The following is a 17636-nucleotide window of genomic DNA, read 5'->3' as shown; positions in this document are numbered from 1 at the left end:
GAAGCTGCGGAGCCACACCGCAGAAGAAGTGAAATTTGTAGCTTAATTTTTGTTTTATATTTGCCTAATTAGAGTCAACACCAAAATGTTTTCAAAATTCCAAAAAGCATCAGATAAGGCGAGAATATTTTTATAAAACAAGACACTTGTTTTCACTACATGTTTTCAGAATCAAAAGCAAATACATATGGCAAAGAAGACTTCTTCTTCTTCTAAAATTCAGACGCTGTACGAGCTTTGTAGAAAGTCCTTTACGCCCTCGGAGACAGCTCCTCCTTCCTCTCAAGCCGTCCACAGTATCTGCTCCCTCTTGGGTATTTCTCCGTTTCCCTCGATTAAGAAGCTTCTTTGTTGTAGTTTGCTTCAAATGTGTGTGTTCTGTTGGGTATGTTCTACGTTTTGGCTCAATTCTGCATCTGGGTTTGATTGTTTATGGAATGTTTAATGCGGATTTGCGTTGTTTTTGAGTGAAATTAAAGAATCAAATATTTCGAATTTCTATTTCTGTTTAATTGTTGAGTTGTTTGTTTTTAGTGTAGTTTTGGCTGCCTGAGATATGATTGCGGGATAATGATCTCTTTTCGTACTATCGGATTTGAAAGGGTCTCGTTTTCTTTTATTTAAGCATTGTGCTTCCAATTTTTCAAACACTTAACAAAACAAAAAATGAGATTTTGTTCATTAGTATTGAGTCTTCTTGACTATGGTGCCTTTGTGTTACGAAACATACTAAGAGTTAGCATTTTGCAGACGCTATTGGCCCTGCTGATGTAGGGTTAAAAGAGGACAGTCAAGATGATGATCGAGGACTTGGAATATTTGGACTTACTGGACTGAATAGAGCAGCCCGATGGGCTCAACCAATTACATATTTGGACATATATGAATGTGATAGTTTCACGGTATGTGAAATATCATCTATGCAGTTCAAATTTCACAAGTTTGATATCCACTAGAAAACTTGGTAACATTTTGATGCAAATAGTGTTGTCCCTCAACTTTCAGGTTATTTCTGTTTCAATTATATGCATATTTGCTAAACTCCAAACATTAAGGTTTGGTTGGTTTTGATCGTATATAATAATTTTATCTAAGACCAACCATAATATTTCTTTTAGCAGCTTTACATTTATACAATATAGTTTGAAAATCAGTCATGCAATTCTGTTTGATATTGGCCTAAGCTGATTAAATGGAATTATTCTTAGGATTTAGTTAATTCTTTTATCTGCAGATGTGCATTTTCTGCTTTCCAACTTCCTCAGTTATTCCACTCCACGACCATCCTGGGATGGCCGTTTTTAGCAAAGTTCTATTTGGATCTATGCATGTCAAAGCTTATGACTGGATTGAACCTGCTTGTTTCCAAGAAACCAACAGGCCAGCGTCTCGTCCAGGTTTGACTTTTAAGATTGTTTTCAACTCGATAGATAATAGTTACTTGTATGATTCAAAAAGACACTCTGGGATTGACTTTTATACACATATGTTCTTTTAAAAATGTTAAGTGAGATTTTGACCTACTTCTAGGAAATGAAAATGAGTCTCATTTGATGTACCCCAATTTGTGGGTTGTTAATACTAACATCTCCACAACTGTTGGTTGTCTGCCTTAGTTTATCTAAACATGCAATTTAATCGTTTCTAAATTTTCTGTCATTGTTTTGTGTTCTTATGGCTGTGATTTTTGAGACATATATGAAAATCTCTGACTGATTTTTTGTTCAGACCAGATTACCTCCAAAGTTGCCTAAACTGGATTAGTAATCTGTTTTTCAACCATCTTCATGCTATTGATTGCATTTGGCCTGCTTGATAATGGTTACAGTGACCACTTTTGTGTTTTGAATTTTACATTTATGTGCTTACTGACACCATCTTAAAGTGGGAGTTTAGTACATCTGGCTTTTCCTATGGTTTTAATTGTCAAATTGTTGCGCTTTATCTTGATGTGATCAATCTGATTTTAGGTAGAAATTATTTGAGATCCCAGTCTTATATGTGAGACTAAAAATTATTGGATACAGGAGATGACATTCATTGGCTTGCAAGTGTCTCAAATGCCTTGCTTCCAGTTATGAATATTAAGGGTTTAGGTACACAACTTATGATGAAACTTTCACTTTTGCAGTGAGATTGGCAAAGTTGGCAGTCGATAAAGTTTTAACACCAGAATGTGGGACATCAATTTTATATCCAAAGAGTGGGGGAAATTTGCATTGCTTTACTGCAGTCACACCATGTGCTGTCCTTGACATTCTCACGCCTCCTTACAGAGAGGATGCTGGCAGAAAGTGTGCATACTATGTTGACTACCCTTATTCAACCTTTGGTAAGTAACTTTTCTAGTTTCTTTTTCAGTGCCTTACCGCAATTCTACATTATAGATTGAATATCCTTTGTCATACTTTTTTAACTAAAATGACTAAAAACTGGCATTTTGTTGTATATTATACTTCAGCTGCAGAAAATGGAGCTGGGATGATTGATGGAAAAGAAGATTATGCATGGCTTGCTGAGATAGATACACCAGATGATCTTTACATGCGCTCTGGAGTATATGCTGGCCCGAGTATTCAGGTTTAGCTTGTATGACGAAGATCAATGCTTGTGCACATGATTCTTATGGCCTTATTATGAGCTGTTGATACCAGAGAAAATCTGTCATTTTAACTGCATTGATCACATTATTCTCAGGTTTATGGACAATTCTCCTGCCTTCACTAACAATCATGCATGGGCTTAGTAAACAGCCATCCATGCAAGTTAATTGGCTGTATTTACTGAGAATATGCCCAAGCTTTTGGTTGCAGTAGTCCTGATGTTATATTATTGTCCCCGTTCTGTTTTACTTATTAGTTAGAAATTCTGGTTTAGGTAGAATATGGTTTATCTTTTTATGCACCAACAAAGAAACCTTTAGCAAGATCCTATGTTTAAAGAACAATCTTATAGACATTCTTGTGTGATATCCTTACTGCCGCATTTACTGTAAGTTTGTAATTGTTGCTAATAAACTTTCAAGGTCAAGAGGCAAGAGTGATATTTGGGGAATTAAATTCTTTCGCTGACCAATTTGTCGCGCAAGCTCAATTTATTCCTAAATCCAGGCTTCATGGCCTAGGAATTGCAATGCTCAAAACACCTACAGGTTTCAATTTTGATTTATGATTCTTATTGGTTTGCATTGTTATACAGGCTCTATCAAGCTTCTTGGAATCCAGTATTGTTTGTGGCATAAAATGTCACATTCTGGAATCTACATTGATGTGCCTCCTCAATGACTCACTAGAAATTTAGCCATGTAGATAGCAACAACAGGTGCATTGCAACTAAACAGACCAGTCTTTCGTTACTAGTACATTGTAAATTACAAAAGATGGTGTTCAGGTCTTGAACTAAGTCACACACAGCATTCAGCCAAGTTCCATATTCAGTCCGTATACTGCAAATCAAAACTTATTGAGAGACAATAGTCATTTCAATTTAAAACTGAGAACACATTAACAAATGATCTGCTTATGGCGCTTCAGAATACATATTAGCCAACTGGCTCTATCAAGAAAAAAAAAATCCCGGAATTCATAGATTTGACAGATAGATCTGACAGATCCATAGCTCAGATACTATGTTCCTCAACGCTGAATTTGACCTGGAAATTATTTAATTCGAAGAAACTGCCTTCTGTATCTTGCAACTAAGGTGATCTGAAATCTTGTCCAGCATAACGCACATTTCCAATTTCCTCTTCAATGCGCAGAAGCTGTAACAAACCGCGAGGGTAAAAAAAACTCAGAAGATTGTATTATAATTGTTAATGATCATTGACTTAGCACATACAGGTGGACATAACATCAATCTGGAAAATATTAACTAAATAGAATATTCAGAACCATCTCATAAGCAACCAACAGCATTTTTAAGGGTAAATAGAAAAGATTCCATAGACATCTCTGTACTTGATAAAAAAAATACCAAAAAATGAAATTGTTTGTTTGTTTTATGAAGGAATGAAGGAACTTTGAAGAATAGAATCCTCATTCAATCCAATAACTTTGATTAAAGTTGGGTATTTTAGACAATCCACAGTCAAATGATTGGGAGTATTGTTCAGGTGTCATCCACCGGGGCATGTGTGAGTGCCAGATCTCCATTATTGAGTGTGTAAAAAAAGGTACAAGAACTTTTGGATTGACAGAGAAATTCAAAACACCAATTTTAAAGGAAAGAGATCAGGCAATTTTTCAGAACATTGAATATACCTGATTATACTTGGCCAACCGCTCACTTCGGCATGGAGCTCCGGTCTTGATCTATAAAACAACACATGTAATGATCAGCTTTATAAGGCCTTAGAATTTAGAAACAATGCAGTACAGATAAGAAGGTTCAGATTTCAGTTGCTAAACCTGCCCACTTGCCAAACCGACAGAAAGATCAGCAATAAAATTATCCTCAGTTTCACCACTGCGGTGGCTGACCATCACACCCCAACCTGCAGCTTTTGAGTCAAGTGCTGCCTGGATGGATTCACTCACTGTGCCAATCTGGTTAACCTGGAAAAATAAATAAATAAAAATGAGCTAAATGAAACATCAGCCTGGCAATGCCCTCGTCTATTTTGATTGGGAGAAAACTAAAATTTGTGCAATAAATAATTTGTTATAAAGAAGATCAATGTAAAATTTTAAGTGGTCAGTTAATTTACAGAACTAGAGAGAATAAAGAAGGAAAGGAAGAATTCAATTATAAATTCTCTAGATTGAATTTCCTTTATTTGTTCTTCCTAAATGAATACACTAATTAGAATGAGTCCATTGTTTTTCAATACGATTCAATTAAAAACAAATGAAATTTGAAAACAACTTGTTGCTTAATGGATTTGACAATGAGGCTGAAAGGCTGCTCCATTATATTGCTCATGATCCTTCAAATATAAAAAAGAAATGCAGGTATTCTTTGATACGAAGTAGTGAAATCATGTAGGACGCTAAATTGGCAATGTAGTTCTTTCTAGATACAGTCTATGTGGCAATAGACACAGAGAACAGGAAACCACAATCAAGAATGTAGAACCTAAAGAAGACTCATGGAAGGAATTTAAAAATTCACATAAACAGAAATATACTAAGCTCTACATTTTCTTGTTTCTTTTTCCACATATATTGGTAGATTGAATAGAAGAAACAAGATGTGTTCAATCATAAGTGTCATACAAACTGGTAGATTATTAGATAAGCTGGCAATATAATCATAATATTGCCTATTGTATCATCCAAGATGAATGCTGATTTATGGGCTACCACCTAAATGAAGATCAAATTGATTAGAAAGTCAGAAATGTAGAGCTCAATAAGATACCACTGAGGCAACAAATCTAAAAGAAAATCAAAATGAAACAGCATTAACATCCACCATCAAGTCAATGAAGAAAAGGATTAAGGGAGGAAAAAATTAAAGAAAAGAAATAAAAGCAAAATGTAGCCAGCATATGTTCAAAAAATAAAAATGACCATGGATTAGATTCATACCTTTAGAAGTAAACCACTGCAAGCCTTTTTCTGAATGGCTTCAGCAATTCTCTTTGGATTTGTGACCAACAAATCATCTCCGACAATTTGAATATCAACAGATGACTGAAGCGAAATCCATGAACTCCAATCATCTTGATCAAAGGGATCTTCAATAGATACTATAGGGAAGTCTTTAACAAACTCCTTGTAGAGGTCACCAAGGCTCTGTGCTGACAGCACATGAGCTCCATCATTTGGTTGTTTCTTAAAATTTAGATCATATTTCCCATCTTTAGTGAGAAACTCTGAAGCTGCAACATCCATCCCAATTTTGATCTGCAGCAATGATTTAAGTTCATAGGCAGCAGAAGCAAAATTTTACTTGAAACAGAGAAGAGTAAAGCAAACAAACAACTGCTACCTTGCCAGTGTAACCAGCCTTTTCTATTGCATCCATAAGTAAAACAAGTCCCTCCCTGTTATCCTGAACATTGGGAGCAAAACCCCCTTCATCTCCAACATTGCAAGCATCTTGTCCATATTTTGCCTTGATAATCCCCTTTAACATATGATACACTGTAAGCTCAGAAACATAAAGCAGTAATTCATCAACAAGATGTATCACTGGAAAACACTATTAATTGAAGTAACAAGCCAATGAATTTCAACATTCTATAGAAAATAAGCGTGCAATTGACTATGCCACAGATTCACTGCGATCAATGAAAACTGAAAATAGTTACAAACTTAAAATTTATAGTAACTTTTAGAATCTAAGGCACAAGTGTATAACCCTCCTTTTACGTGTATGGGGAAAACAAGTAGTCTCTATTAATTTATAAAGCAACAATCAGAATTCCAACAAATATATAAGGCTTGTTCATGGTCTCCAAATGAGTGCCAATGAAAATAGTCCAAGATAAAGAGAACGGTAAGGATGAGACATAGTTTACCAACCTTCACTACCCATTTGGAGAGCTTCAGCAAATGAGGTTGCACCTACTGGTAATATCATAAATTCTTGCATGGCCAAATTATTTCCAGCATGACTGCCTCCATTTATCACATTAAAAGCAGGAACTGGCATAACAAGCTCTTTTGTTCCAGACAATTCCTGGATATGCTTGTACAAGGGCAATCCTTTTGCTCCTGCGCCAGCTCTGCAGACACTCAAAGATACTCCTAATATTGCATTCGCCCCCAGTTTTGACTTATGTTGAGTCCCATCAATTTCCACCATTATAGCGTCAACTTCAGCTTGATTTCTTGAAAACCAATAAGGAGAATATCAAAACCATACAGCCAGTAGCAAACAAAACAAACTACTCACACTGAAAACACATATTAAAAGCATCAAACTTTACAAGAAAAATGCATAATATATAACATAAACAAATCTTAAAAAGGGAAAAAATACATTGCTCTGATCATGTGATCACTCAATTAAATATGATTCATTTCAAAGCTACACCAGCAATACAATGGTTTTAGCACCCCACTTCGTTATTTTAGTAGCACACACTGTCGTTCGAGCAACATTCCACATACTACACATGCTTATATAGAAGACATCATTTCAGTAGCATCCAACGTGTAAGTCATCAATGTCAATGTTATTACCATGTTTTTAACTTTACCGGTAACATTACCAGGCCAGTACTATATTTCTATCGTAAAAATTTCAACCAACATTAAAAATTCAAACTCTATGACAATACGTTCTTCATTCAAAAAGCATGAAAAACCAAATTTACCTCACATCAACACCAACAAGCTTGGGACCCAAAACGTCGTTAATATTCTTAACAGCATTCATAACACCTTTACCGCCATACACACTCTTGTCGCCGTCTCTGAGCTCCAAGGCCTCGTAGATCCCAGTAGAGGCCCCACTAGGCACAGCCGATCGAAAAAGACAATCAGTGATGAGATCAACCTCGACGGTGGGATTCCCCCTGCTGTCAATGATCTGCCTGGCCTTCACGGACTTGACCTTGGACGACGTCGTGGCGGCCACCGAGCACTTGACCCTGCAGGGGTGGAACTTACGAGGAGCAGGGGCATAGCGTTGAAGTTTAGTTGAGAAGAAAGGGTTGGCTTGTGTAGTTAAAGAAGCCATGCGAAATTGCTATTAAAACAAAAAGAAAAATGAGAAAGCGGGTTTGTTAATGGCGTTCGGAAGGAAGAAAAATTGAAGAGAAAATATAAATAGTGGGAAAGTTGGCGTGGGAAAGTCCGCTGACGGGCGATGAAAGCAGTGCGCAGCTATAAATCTGCAAATTTGGCTATTGGTGGTTGTTGGAAATACATTGTGGGAGGTCAGGCCAAGTTAGGTGCGTTTGTCTCTCATTGACTCGCTGTCTTTCAGTTTGACGGGCCGTCATCCACCCAAACCAAGCCCAAATTTCACTACGTGGCACATTTTTCCCTTTTTTTTTTTTTTTAATCTAAAATTCATAACTGTAACTTTTATGATATTAATCTTGACCATTAATGGGGCTACGCTTTGGGGATTCTTTAAATACATCACAAAATCATTTTGTATTTAATTATATATTTAAAATTATATATATAATATTATTTTTTAAACCGATAAAAATTCATTTTACGAATGATAAAAATTGATAAAAGAATAAGAATTCTCTTTCGATTATAAAAGAGTAAATTTTCATCATTTCAATCTCAATTAAGGATTGGAAAATTCCAGAAGGAATCAAGCATCAAGGTGGAAAAATTTAATTAATGTGAAAAGACATTAAGTGGAAAAATCTTACTGTTTTTATGAAAAATCTATACTCGAATTTTAAATATTTTCGATTTCCTAATTTAACAGAGCTTATTATTAACGAACATTATTGATTAAATTATTTATTTAATCAATAAAGACAAAGTTCATATATATATATATATATATATATATATATATATATATATATATATATATAATTTTTCTGTCATAACAAATTAAACTAATAATTTACACTCTAGTTATAACTTTCTTAGCCTAATATAACCACAAGCAGTTACGAATCCAGAAGAAAGAGGGAAGGTACACACAATTTATAGGTTTGTTTCCTTCAATTTCAACAGAAAAAACCAATATATTTCATTAATTGAATCTTCATATAAACCAGTCTTAAGAACAACAATTTATAGTACAATTCAATACAATACAATGGCTCGCTTGAGCAGCTTTATGTTCATAGCCTTGAACTGCCTTTCTCTTCTGTCAGGCTTCGTCGCCATCGCATGTGCGGCCTATGTTCAATTTCATGGCGGAACAACTTGCCAGAAAGCCTTGGAAGTACCGCTACTGATAACGGGTCTCGTCTTACTTGTTGTGTCGTTGCTGGGATTGATTGGATCGTTTTGTAGGGCCACTGGGGTGCTGTTTCTGTATTTGCTTATTATGTTCCTCTTGATAATAGGGCTTCTGGTTTTCACCATTTTTGTACTCGTTGTTACCAACAAGGTTGTGGGTCAGAGCGTATCCCCAAGCCGACTTCAGGATTACTCTAAATGGCTGCAAAATCAGGTTGATGGAGGAAATTGGGAACAGATAAAGGGTTGTTTGATTGATGCAAAGGTGTGCAACGATATTAATGAGAAGCATTGGTCTCTAACACAGGTGCTTTTTTTTCTTATGCCCTCTTTGTTTATTTATGCATGTTTCACTAAAAAAACTGATATTGAGAAACTATAACGGAGGACGGCAATAAAATTTCTTCTACTCTTAAAATTATAAAAATAATATTTATAATGGTTAGATATTTATCCATTAATTATTTTCTCTTGGCTAATACCAGTTTGTTATAGTGTTTCATAGTGATCATTTGATGAGAATTTCTTTTATCCAATAATTTCAGTCTGGTTGCTGCAAGCCACCAATGTATTGTGGATTAATACACAGGAACTCAACCTTCTGGGTGATGCCGGAAGGAGGTCCAGGGGTGCCAGACAGCGACTGTACCACCTTCAGCAACCACCGGCAGACACTTTGCTACGACTGCAAGTCATGTAAGGCGGGAGTTCTTGCACAAGTGAGGCGAGAATGGAGAGCTTTGGGTGTATTCAATGTCTGTGTGTTGGCCATTGTGATCATGAAGTTCTCTCTTGGCTGCTGCCTTAGGAGGAAATATATACATGATCATGAGTACGTTAGGTATAGTCCTTACTACTGAATTTAGTCTTGAAATTCAATGAATTAATTCAAGGGAAAAAATTTCATGAATTGTTGTAGATGTAGGGATTCTTTGTGTTATCAAATTTTATCTCTTTACAGGTGACAAAAATATATAGTTTCGACGAATGTATATGTTAACTTTACATAAATGATGTATTATTGTTATTTTATTTTTAATTTAAAATAAATTGATCACATAATAATATATACTTATATGATATTCAAAATTAGATATACATAATTTTATTATAAAAAAGTAATATTATATATATCTAATTTTAAATATTCAATTATCTATTTTTATGTGATTGAGTATTATTTTATTATTATTTATGTATCTAATTATACACTAAAAAAATACATAAAAATACCATTGGATTGAACAAGAAAACTCCACACCTAAACAACTTTTAGAGAGATAAAAATGAGGGAAAATTGTGTTAGAGAGAGAGAGAGAGATAAAAAATACATAAAAATACCATTGGAATCAATACGCTGTGTTTTGGCATTAAAAATTATTTAACCGAAACGCACCTCGTTGAGCCTTCGACTTAACATGCATACATACATATATACATACATAGACCATGTAATGGATGGCCCGCAGAATTCTTAAAAGACCCGGAACGACCCGAAAATTTGTTTTCTCTGAATGGTGATCGTGAAGTTGTGGTGATTGGCGGCTTTGGGTCTGTGAGGAAGAAAAAGGGCGAGAGAAATTAAAAAAAAAAAAAAGGAGGAAGGAAGGAAAAGAAAATAAAAATAATAATAATAATGGTAGAAAAGAGAAAAAAAAAAAGATTTTTTAAATTTTTTATAAATCATCTTATCAACATTTTAAAGTTAATGATTTAATAAACTCCCAAGTTAATGATTCAATTTAAATATAATATTAATAAATTTTTAAAAATTTAATATATTATACTTACGCTTCTAAAATATATATTCTTTTACTTTTAAATATAAAGTAATTGAATCGAAGCAAGTGTTATATTGGTGCTATAACATATAAAAATAAATAAAACTATATATATAATTTTTTATATATATTTGAGTACATAGATAATATATGAGTATGCAATTGGATAATTTTGAATTAAAAATAAAGTTATACTCAATTATATGATAACACATCATTTGTATACTCAATTTTATACTAAAAGATATACGTGTAGCATTACTCTAAAAGAAATTATATAACATTAATTAAGATATTTAAAACAATGTTATATATACTCTCACACTTTTAAGTACACGATTAGTTACATATATTATATATCATTATATAATTAAATAATTTTAAATTAAGAATATGAATAATATTATATGTATAAAGTATGATATGTTATCATATAATTAGATAATTATAAATTATAAATAAAATAATAATTAATTATATAATAAAATATTTCGTTATTTATACGTAAAATTATGGGATAGTTTAATTGTTACTTATTTGTTTTCACGACAACAGTAACAACTTACAACGAGGATTAAGGAGGAAACTTTCTTGAAACCGTTCTTACATCATAATATAACAACATTCAACGTTGTATGAAGCTTATAAGGTTGTTACGTTTCTCGAAGAAGACATTCCTTCTATCTAGCCTCCTTCCGTCGCTTTCTCTTAAAACAAATCTGGAAATTCTCACTTCCATCTCATCCAATTCCTTCAGTAAACCCTAATTACTAATCTTTTCTTCGATCTTCAACCCAAGATTTCGAAGATGGTTCGTGTGAGCGACTTCATAGTGGGGCTCTTGAACTGTATATCACTTCTATTAGGCCTCGTGGCCATCGCCTTGTCGCTTGTTTTCCACTTGCATGGCGGATCACAATGCGAGAAAGTACTGCAGAATCCATTGCTCATAACGGGATCCATTTTGCTCCTCGTTTCTCTGCTGGGGTTAATCGGTTCTTGTTGCAGGCTTAACGCTTTGTTGTTTATTTACGTGTTTGTTACGTTTTGTTTGATTGTTGGGCTTCTAGGGTTCACTGTGTTCATTTTCATGGTGATGAATGAGGGTGTGGGGAAGACGATTTCGGATAAAAGAGTTGGCGAAATGAGAACTTGGGATTTTGCTCATTGGTTGGAGAATAATTTTGTGAATGGGAAAAAATGGGATGACATAAGGAGCTGTTTCAGAGAATCTGAGATTTGTCGAATCTCCAAGTTACATGGGAGGAATTTGTCCCCAATTCAGGTAATTTTACTTCTTTTTCATATGTCATATAGGAATTGATACAGTTCGGGAAAATTATATACTTTCGAATTTGTTTATGAATCTTCTATTAATAAAAAAGACATTCAATCCTAATCTCAGTAAGATTCATATATACATTATAAAATATTAAATTAAAATTTTAGATTTTATAGAAATACTTATATTCCTATACAATTGTACCTTGTAGAGTTTTCTGAAATTACTTATATTAAAATAATATATCTTCTTAATGATAGTTTACCATGAGTAAAATTATAGTTTTGAAGAAAGTACCTAACTAATATAAGTTATACTATATGAACAAATAAATTATACAAATTAAGATGGTAATACGTAAATAAGTGATTTTGAAATGAAAGAAAATAATAAATAATCACATCATTTAATCACAAATTATTATCTTTGTTTGTACATATAAGTCTGTTCAACTTGTCTGTATTCATAGTTTTATTCAACAAATATAATTAATGTTAGCACACATCAAAAAATTCATTGACATATAAATCGTCCAAAGGTTGATTGGATTATTCATTTTTGGTCATAAAGGCAGTCCGCAATGAATTTTATTATGGTTTATATTCAAAATTGAAGATGGCAATCAGTAAGATCAGAATCTTGGTGTATGATCATACATGAAACCTGAATCAGTATATGTATATGTTTTGATCTGTATTGCAGTCTAGTTGCTGCAAGCCACCGTCTGAATGTGGGTTCCAGTGGAAAGGTGCAACAAGGTGGGAAGCTCCCAGAGAAGGCAAAGCCACGAATAACAGCGACTGCCGTAGATGGAGCAATGAGCAAGACAAATTATGCTACGACTGCAATGCTTGCAAAGAAGGGTTTCTGATGAACATCAAGAAGCAGTGGAGATATATCGCCATATTCAACCTTTGTGCTTTAGTACTTCTCATTATCAGCTACTCATTTGGTTGCTTTGCAATGAAGAATAATGAGAAAGATAACAGGCTATTCAGAAAGTATCACCCTTGACATGTATGATCATCAGCATCATTCATTCTGCTCAGTGGGAGAAGTCGCAATGAAAATTTTTGCAGATTTAAGAGTTTTATATACACACAATATTAAATAGATATTCAGATAATGTATTATCATATAAATGGATATTCAATATCATCTATAAATATGATAAGATATCATCAAAATTTAATACTAAAAATAAAATACGTATAGCATTACTATTATAAAAGTGCGTATTTATACATCAGAGTCAAAACATGATGAGGAAAATGTTTGTTGTGACAAATAATTTCGATGTATGTTAATTTCTTTTTCATTGGCTAATTTGTACAGTTTTTTATTTTATTTCTTATTCTTTGAGGTAAAGAAAGGGTCTTGAGTAATATACTAGCTTCTATGTGCTTAAAATAGGAAAATTAATAAATTAATCCAATTTTAAAGGTCAATAAAAATAATCACGACTCTGAATTTTATACCTAATTAACCATCATATAAAGTTTGATCAAAATACCCTTATATATACAATGGATTTTTTTTAGAAGTAAAATATAACACTCCGAAAGGAGGTCGAAAGAACAATCGAAGTTCACCCTTATATATAATGGAGTTGTACTCACTCCCTGCTATTTTAATGATTTCAGATTGATATTCTAACTCTTTTTCCGGCAAAACATTGGCCAACAATCACCAATATATGTATTTTCCTCCATATTTGTTGTTGATTTCCATAATTGTCGGTGTTCTTAGACATTGTTCTAGTTTTCCATAATTATTCCCTCCTCATATTTAACTTGAATCACTTGACATTGTGGGAAAAAATTAAGGTTTGCTATTTCATTCTCAAATTGTATAAATTTGATGATTAAATGGTTGTGTTGCTGAAATGTATCAAAATTTGAAAGTGTTTTTTTTTTTTATCATAGTTCAAATTTTTAGTTTGGATTTGAATATTATAGTTGTTTCGATTATTGACTTGTGAACATAATTTGGGTTGAATATGGTTCGAACCTATTTGCATGGAATTGAATTAGTCTTTAGTCAATTTGGAATATAATTGAAATACCCGTGATCACTTGGATATACAATCGGTCATGATCTAATTTTGTTTATTTAGGAGTGTAAGTAACAAGAATTTACAACTTGAGGATTTCAGATGCCGGCAACATAGTTCAACCAAAAGAACTGTCCAAATTCATAGAAGCTCTGTTAAGAAAATAGTTCAATAAACTGTGGTATGCATTGTCAGGCTTCACTACACTGTAAGAAGAAAAGCCAGAACACAAAAAAGGTGGATGCCTCAAAGTTCGATGGCAATGGAAACTGAGGGTTCTGGTTCAGTTCTTTAGAGTTAACATAGTAAGTTGCAGCCTTTTTATTTGAGAAAAGTACAGCCAAGAAACAAGAAAACATACGCTACTAGTGATGTTAGAAGCTCCAGTGTCCAAGTAGGATGAATTAGCACTGTTGGAATCATAGGGACAAAGATGGAACCACAAATCCACCCACTCGCAAGAGCTCCAAATCTGTGAATAAAAAATATTATAAATTAATAAATAAAAACTAGATAATTATTCAAACATAACAGAACTTACCCGATGATCGACGCTCTAGCCAAGCTCTTTGTCTTCTCATTAAGGAAGTACATGCAAGCGGCCAGAGAGACAGCTACCTGCAAAGAAGATCAGTATATTTCTTGTTTCATGTTTAAGATAGTAATTATGATATTCTAAATTGTTCAAAGCAATTATGAAAACCCGTCAAATTAAATCAAAGTAACAATTCACCCGAAGGTCCATAAGAGACACAAAATCGAGGATAAATGAAAGCCCACTAAAACTTTATGCCTCTTCAGCAAGGTAGAAGCTAGAACTAATTTGACCATATTCACACGCACCGAGCAACAGATTAACATACCAAAGTTTAAGATAATGACTACACACACATATCTCTTGCAACATACAGAAAACTCTGACTCCAACTACTGTACATGTGGTGCAAAACATTTAGGACCATGACTCGTCTATCCAATCACATACATCTTGTTCTTGTCTAACCAAATATCTATCGAGAGTGAGAAAACAATAACAACAAAGCTTACCAAAACTATCGTTTATGAGACATTAACCACTTAAAACAAAAATAACAAGGCACTATATATTCATAACGAAAAGACAGTTGAGAAACCATAAGTTTCACTAACACATTAAACCAACATAACTTATGAAAGAGATATAAGTGGGACCGAAAAAGCAATGATTTTAAAACTTGATTGGATCGGTTGGTTTTACCGGTTAAACCAAGAACCGGCTCCAAGTCCAATTCAGTTAATATAAAAATCCGGTTATTTCTTTGACTCAGTCAAAACCAGATATGACCAAAATTTTGAATATTTTTTAAAATTTTAATTATATTTGAGTAATTTGATTATTTTTTATTAGATTAGATAAATTTATAAAGGTTTATAAGAAAAAATAAATTCAAAAACAAAATAAAAACGAAGAAAAAAATATTTCATATCTATTAAAATGCTTTCTATAGGCAATAATTTACAGAATTATTTTTTTCTGTATCATGAGATTGAGATTTTTTTTATTTTAATTATTTCATTGAAATAAATGAATAATTGTTACTCCTTAAAAAATATATGTTCTAATCTTCATAGATGTGAGTATCTTGATTGATTTTATTTTTTACAAATTTTTAAACAAAATCTATTCATTATAATTTGATAATAAGTTAAACCGGTCAAACCATGAACCAGTGAGACAACTGGTTCGATCACTAGTTTGGTTTTAAAATCATTACAAAAAAGTACTTGTAGTCATAATCTAATTACAACAAGAACAAACCTGGAAAGCAGGTCCACCTTCAGCAGAATTCATGATACTCCAGCCACCCATAAATGCAAAAAGGAATAATCTTCTGAAAATAACTTCCATAGGAGGAAGCTCCACAAAATTGAGTAAGTTCTTAACCCAGGGTGGAGACTCCTCGACTTGCTTCTTTAGCTTGCTTTTCAAATTAATTTTGGTTTTCTTCCTTAGTCTGAAGCTGGTCATCAGTAATTTCTCAAAAGCAGCTTCTATTGATTCTTCACTTCTCTCATGTCCAGCATATTGTTGCAGTAGAAAATTGCGTGATCCCCAAATTTCTTCCTCGGAAGCATAAGGGCTTACACCAAGGCATTTATAAGGATCCCAAACATTCATTCGAGGAAAGGTTGGGATGTTACCTAAAGAAAATGGAACCGTGTCTTACACAAGACATGAACAGTAGAAGAGCAGAACTATAAAACTACAGTAACGTATGGAAGCACCAAGACAAAATGACACAGCACACATTCCATAAGAATCACCAATTATCACAACCTAATACCAATTGCTTCTGACATTGCAATAAATTTCAACTTTCAATGCAACAAATGACATATTTACTCGGTTCGTGGAAAATATCCAGCTGTAAAATAACCCAAATGACTGTTTAAACAAAGTAATGCGTCACATAATATTATATGATAAGGTAAAAGAATAATAGAGCTATGTTTTTCTCACCCACAAGAAAGGAACAAAGAAAAGAAAATATTCCAACATACAACCATGAGATTATGATTTAAAATGATGAAATCAGGACTAAACACTTCTATTGCATTGCACTATTACCCCAGAGGTACCAAGAATAAGGGGGAAAAGGTTAAAACTACTGCTTAACATGAAAAAGTCATCCATTAACAAAAGCAAATAGAATCCAAAGACAATAATAAACAGAACACTCATACAAGGACCACAAAAATTTTAAAAAAAAAAAAGCGAGCAGAGCGAAAAAAAGCTTGCATTTACATTAGTCGGCTCCATTAAAACACGAGCCGAATAAATTAATAAACATGGGTGAACGCTTAACAGCTGTTAGCAGTCCAGTTTTTCTTCCCAGAATTTGATAAATTGTTCAACAATTAAAGCGCCAATAAAATGCATTGAAAATTTTCCAAGCAACAGAAAAATTTTAACGCAGGGGCAGGGTTTCTTAACATGCTCCTCAACGAAAACACTAAACTCCAATCACATAAAAGAAAATACTTTCTAACAACAAACAATAAGCGCAAAAAAATACCTCCATAGGATGTATCTACAGCACAACGAGGAGCTTGAGGGCTTCTAGAAATGGTGCAAAACGGGGTCGCTTTGGCCACACTTTGATGACCAGAACTGCACAAAAACCGCACACCAAACCCTTAAAAACATATAAATATGATAACGTCGCACAAAATAAGACTAATAGATTGGAAAATGCTTAGAATAAACTTACAATTTATGAGGGAGGAAGGGCGTGGATAAATTAGGGTTTGAGAATAAGTGAGAAGACATAATTGGTTTGTTGGATTGGGAAGAATTCGGAAACTGTAAGTCTTCCAAAGTTCCAACAAACAAAAACTTCAATCAAGGCAGTTGGGGTCAGAGAAGCCAATTTTGTGTCTGTGACAGACGATGAAGATTATAGAGGGCTGGACTCGGCAGGGCATGGAAGTGAAGGCCCAGCCATTTTTAAAGTTAAAAAAACCCAAAACTTTGTCGAGTTTTCAGACCATTAACGTCTATTAATTTTTATAATAGCAATTTTTTTTTTTTTGTATTATTTAATTTAAAGCTTTTTTTTCTTTTTAACAATTTATTTAAAAAATTAATAAATTTTTTAACAAAATTCAAAAGACTGAAATGAACAATATTTTTTTCAAACTGAAAG

The 17636-nt window shown here is 33.4% G+C and overlaps 5 protein-coding genes across 6 annotated transcripts; 3 read left to right on the top strand and 2 right to left on the bottom strand.

Annotated features, from left to right (window-relative positions):
• The first annotated feature begins 60 nt into the window (after positions 1-60).
• Positions 61-3075, top strand: LOC123196120 (plant cysteine oxidase 3-like). Its single transcript, XM_044610003.1, has 5 exons — positions 61-314; positions 751-902; positions 1235-1397; positions 2132-2332; positions 2462-3075. The coding sequence occupies exons 1-5, from the start codon at positions 188-190 to the stop codon at positions 2584-2586; spliced, it is 768 nt and encodes a 255-aa protein (XP_044465938.1). The 5' UTR covers positions 61-187; the 3' UTR covers positions 2587-3075.
• A 368-nt stretch (positions 3076-3443) lies between these two features.
• On the bottom strand, positions 3444-7822 carry LOC123196119 (enolase 1, chloroplastic-like). The gene is made up of 7 exons (XM_044610002.1): positions 7268-7822; positions 6471-6778; positions 5935-6089; positions 5532-5849; positions 4410-4556; positions 4263-4313; positions 3444-3763 (listed from the first exon to the last, which is right to left on the bottom strand). The coding sequence occupies exons 1-7, from the start codon at positions 7630-7632 to the stop codon at positions 3698-3700; spliced, it is 1410 nt and encodes a 469-aa protein (XP_044465937.1). The 5' UTR covers positions 7633-7822; the 3' UTR covers positions 3444-3697.
• On the top strand, positions 7762-9694 carry LOC123196507 (tetraspanin-11-like). Its single transcript, XM_044610570.1, has 3 exons — positions 7762-7846; positions 8747-9141; positions 9380-9694. Exons 1-3 carry the CDS (start codon positions 7762-7764, stop codon positions 9692-9694), a joined length of 795 nt encoding a protein of 264 aa, XP_044466505.1.
• A 1615-nt stretch (positions 9695-11309) lies between these two features.
• Positions 11310-12969, top strand: LOC123196506 (tetraspanin-11-like). Its single transcript, XM_044610569.1, has 2 exons — positions 11310-11900; positions 12600-12969. The coding sequence occupies exons 1-2, from the start codon at positions 11424-11426 to the stop codon at positions 12909-12911; spliced, it is 789 nt and encodes a 262-aa protein (XP_044466504.1). The 5' UTR covers positions 11310-11423; the 3' UTR covers positions 12912-12969.
• A 1022-nt stretch (positions 12970-13991) lies between these two features.
• On the bottom strand, positions 13992-17429 carry LOC123195513 (protein CHAPERONE-LIKE PROTEIN OF POR1, chloroplastic). 2 transcript variants are annotated; one of them, XM_044609268.1, is made up of 6 exons: positions 17202-17429; positions 17007-17101; positions 15749-16131; positions 14492-14568; positions 14312-14422; positions 13992-14081 (listed from the first exon to the last, which is right to left on the bottom strand). In XM_044609268.1, the coding sequence occupies exons 1-6, from the start codon at positions 17258-17260 to the stop codon at positions 14069-14071; spliced, it is 738 nt and encodes a 245-aa protein (XP_044465203.1). In that variant the 5' UTR covers positions 17261-17429; the 3' UTR covers positions 13992-14068. The 2 variants fall into 2 exon arrangements, with proteins under 2 accessions (XP_044465203.1, XP_044465202.1); XM_044609267.1 differs by having other exon boundaries at positions 13992-14422; positions 17202-17425.
• Positions 17430-17636: the final 207 nt, after the last annotated feature.

Source organism: Mangifera indica, chromosome 14 (assembly GCF_011075055.1).
Source record: "Mangifera indica cultivar Alphonso chromosome 14, CATAS_Mindica_2.1, whole genome shotgun sequence".
NCBI lineage: Eukaryota > Viridiplantae > Streptophyta > Magnoliopsida > Sapindales > Anacardiaceae > Mangifera > Mangifera indica.
This window is presented reverse-complemented; position numbering and strand designations above follow the sequence as displayed.

Bases quoted from the DNA above. Each gene is read 5' to 3' on its own strand.
- LOC123195513 (XM_044609267.1), bottom strand. From the start codon at position 17,260: ATGTCTTCTCACTTATTCTCAAACCCTAATTTATCCACGCCCTTCCTC. The intron at 16,132-17,006 runs GTATTTTTTTGC...CATTTTCTTTAG, and splicing joins TGTAGATACATCCTATGGAG to GTAACATCCCAACCTTTCCT. The intron at 14,423-14,491 runs GTAAGTTCTGTT...TTTTATTCACAG, and splicing joins GCTAGAGCGTCGATCATCGG to ATTTGGAGCTCTTGCGAGTG.
- LOC123196119 (XM_044610002.1), bottom strand. From the start codon at position 7,632: ATGGCTTCTTTAACTACACAAGCCAACCCTTTCTTCTCAACTAAACTT. The intron at 6,779-7,267 runs GTAAATTTGGTT...TTGGTTTTCAAG, and splicing joins CTTGTTGGTGTTGATGTGAG to AAATCAAGCTGAAGTTGACG. The intron at 6,090-6,470 runs GTTGGTAAACTA...CTGAGCTTACAG, and splicing joins TCTCCAAATGGGTAGTGAAG to TGTATCATATGTTAAAGGGG.
- LOC123196506 (XM_044610569.1), top strand. From the start codon at position 11,424: ATGGTTCGTGTGAGCGACTTCATAGTGGGGCTCTTGAACTGTATATCA. The intron at 11,901-12,599 runs GTAATTTTACTT...TCTGTATTGCAG, and splicing joins GGAATTTGTCCCCAATTCAG to TCTAGTTGCTGCAAGCCACC.
- LOC123196120 (XM_044610003.1), top strand. From the start codon at position 188: ATGGCAAAGAAGACTTCTTCTTCTTCTAAAATTCAGACGCTGTACGAG. The intron at 1,398-2,131 runs GTTTGACTTTTA...TCACTTTTGCAG, and splicing joins CAGGCCAGCGTCTCGTCCAG to TGAGATTGGCAAAGTTGGCA. The intron at 2,333-2,461 runs GTAAGTAACTTT...ATTATACTTCAG, and splicing joins CTACCCTTATTCAACCTTTG to CTGCAGAAAATGGAGCTGGG.
- LOC123196507 (XM_044610570.1), top strand. From the start codon at position 7,762: ATGAAAGCAGTGCGCAGCTATAAATCTGCAAATTTGGCTATTGGTGGT. The intron at 7,847-8,746 runs GTGCGTTTGTCT...CTCTTCTGTCAG, and splicing joins GGGAGGTCAGGCCAAGTTAG to GCTTCGTCGCCATCGCATGT. The intron at 9,142-9,379 runs GTGCTTTTTTTT...CAATAATTTCAG, and splicing joins AGCATTGGTCTCTAACACAG to TCTGGTTGCTGCAAGCCACC.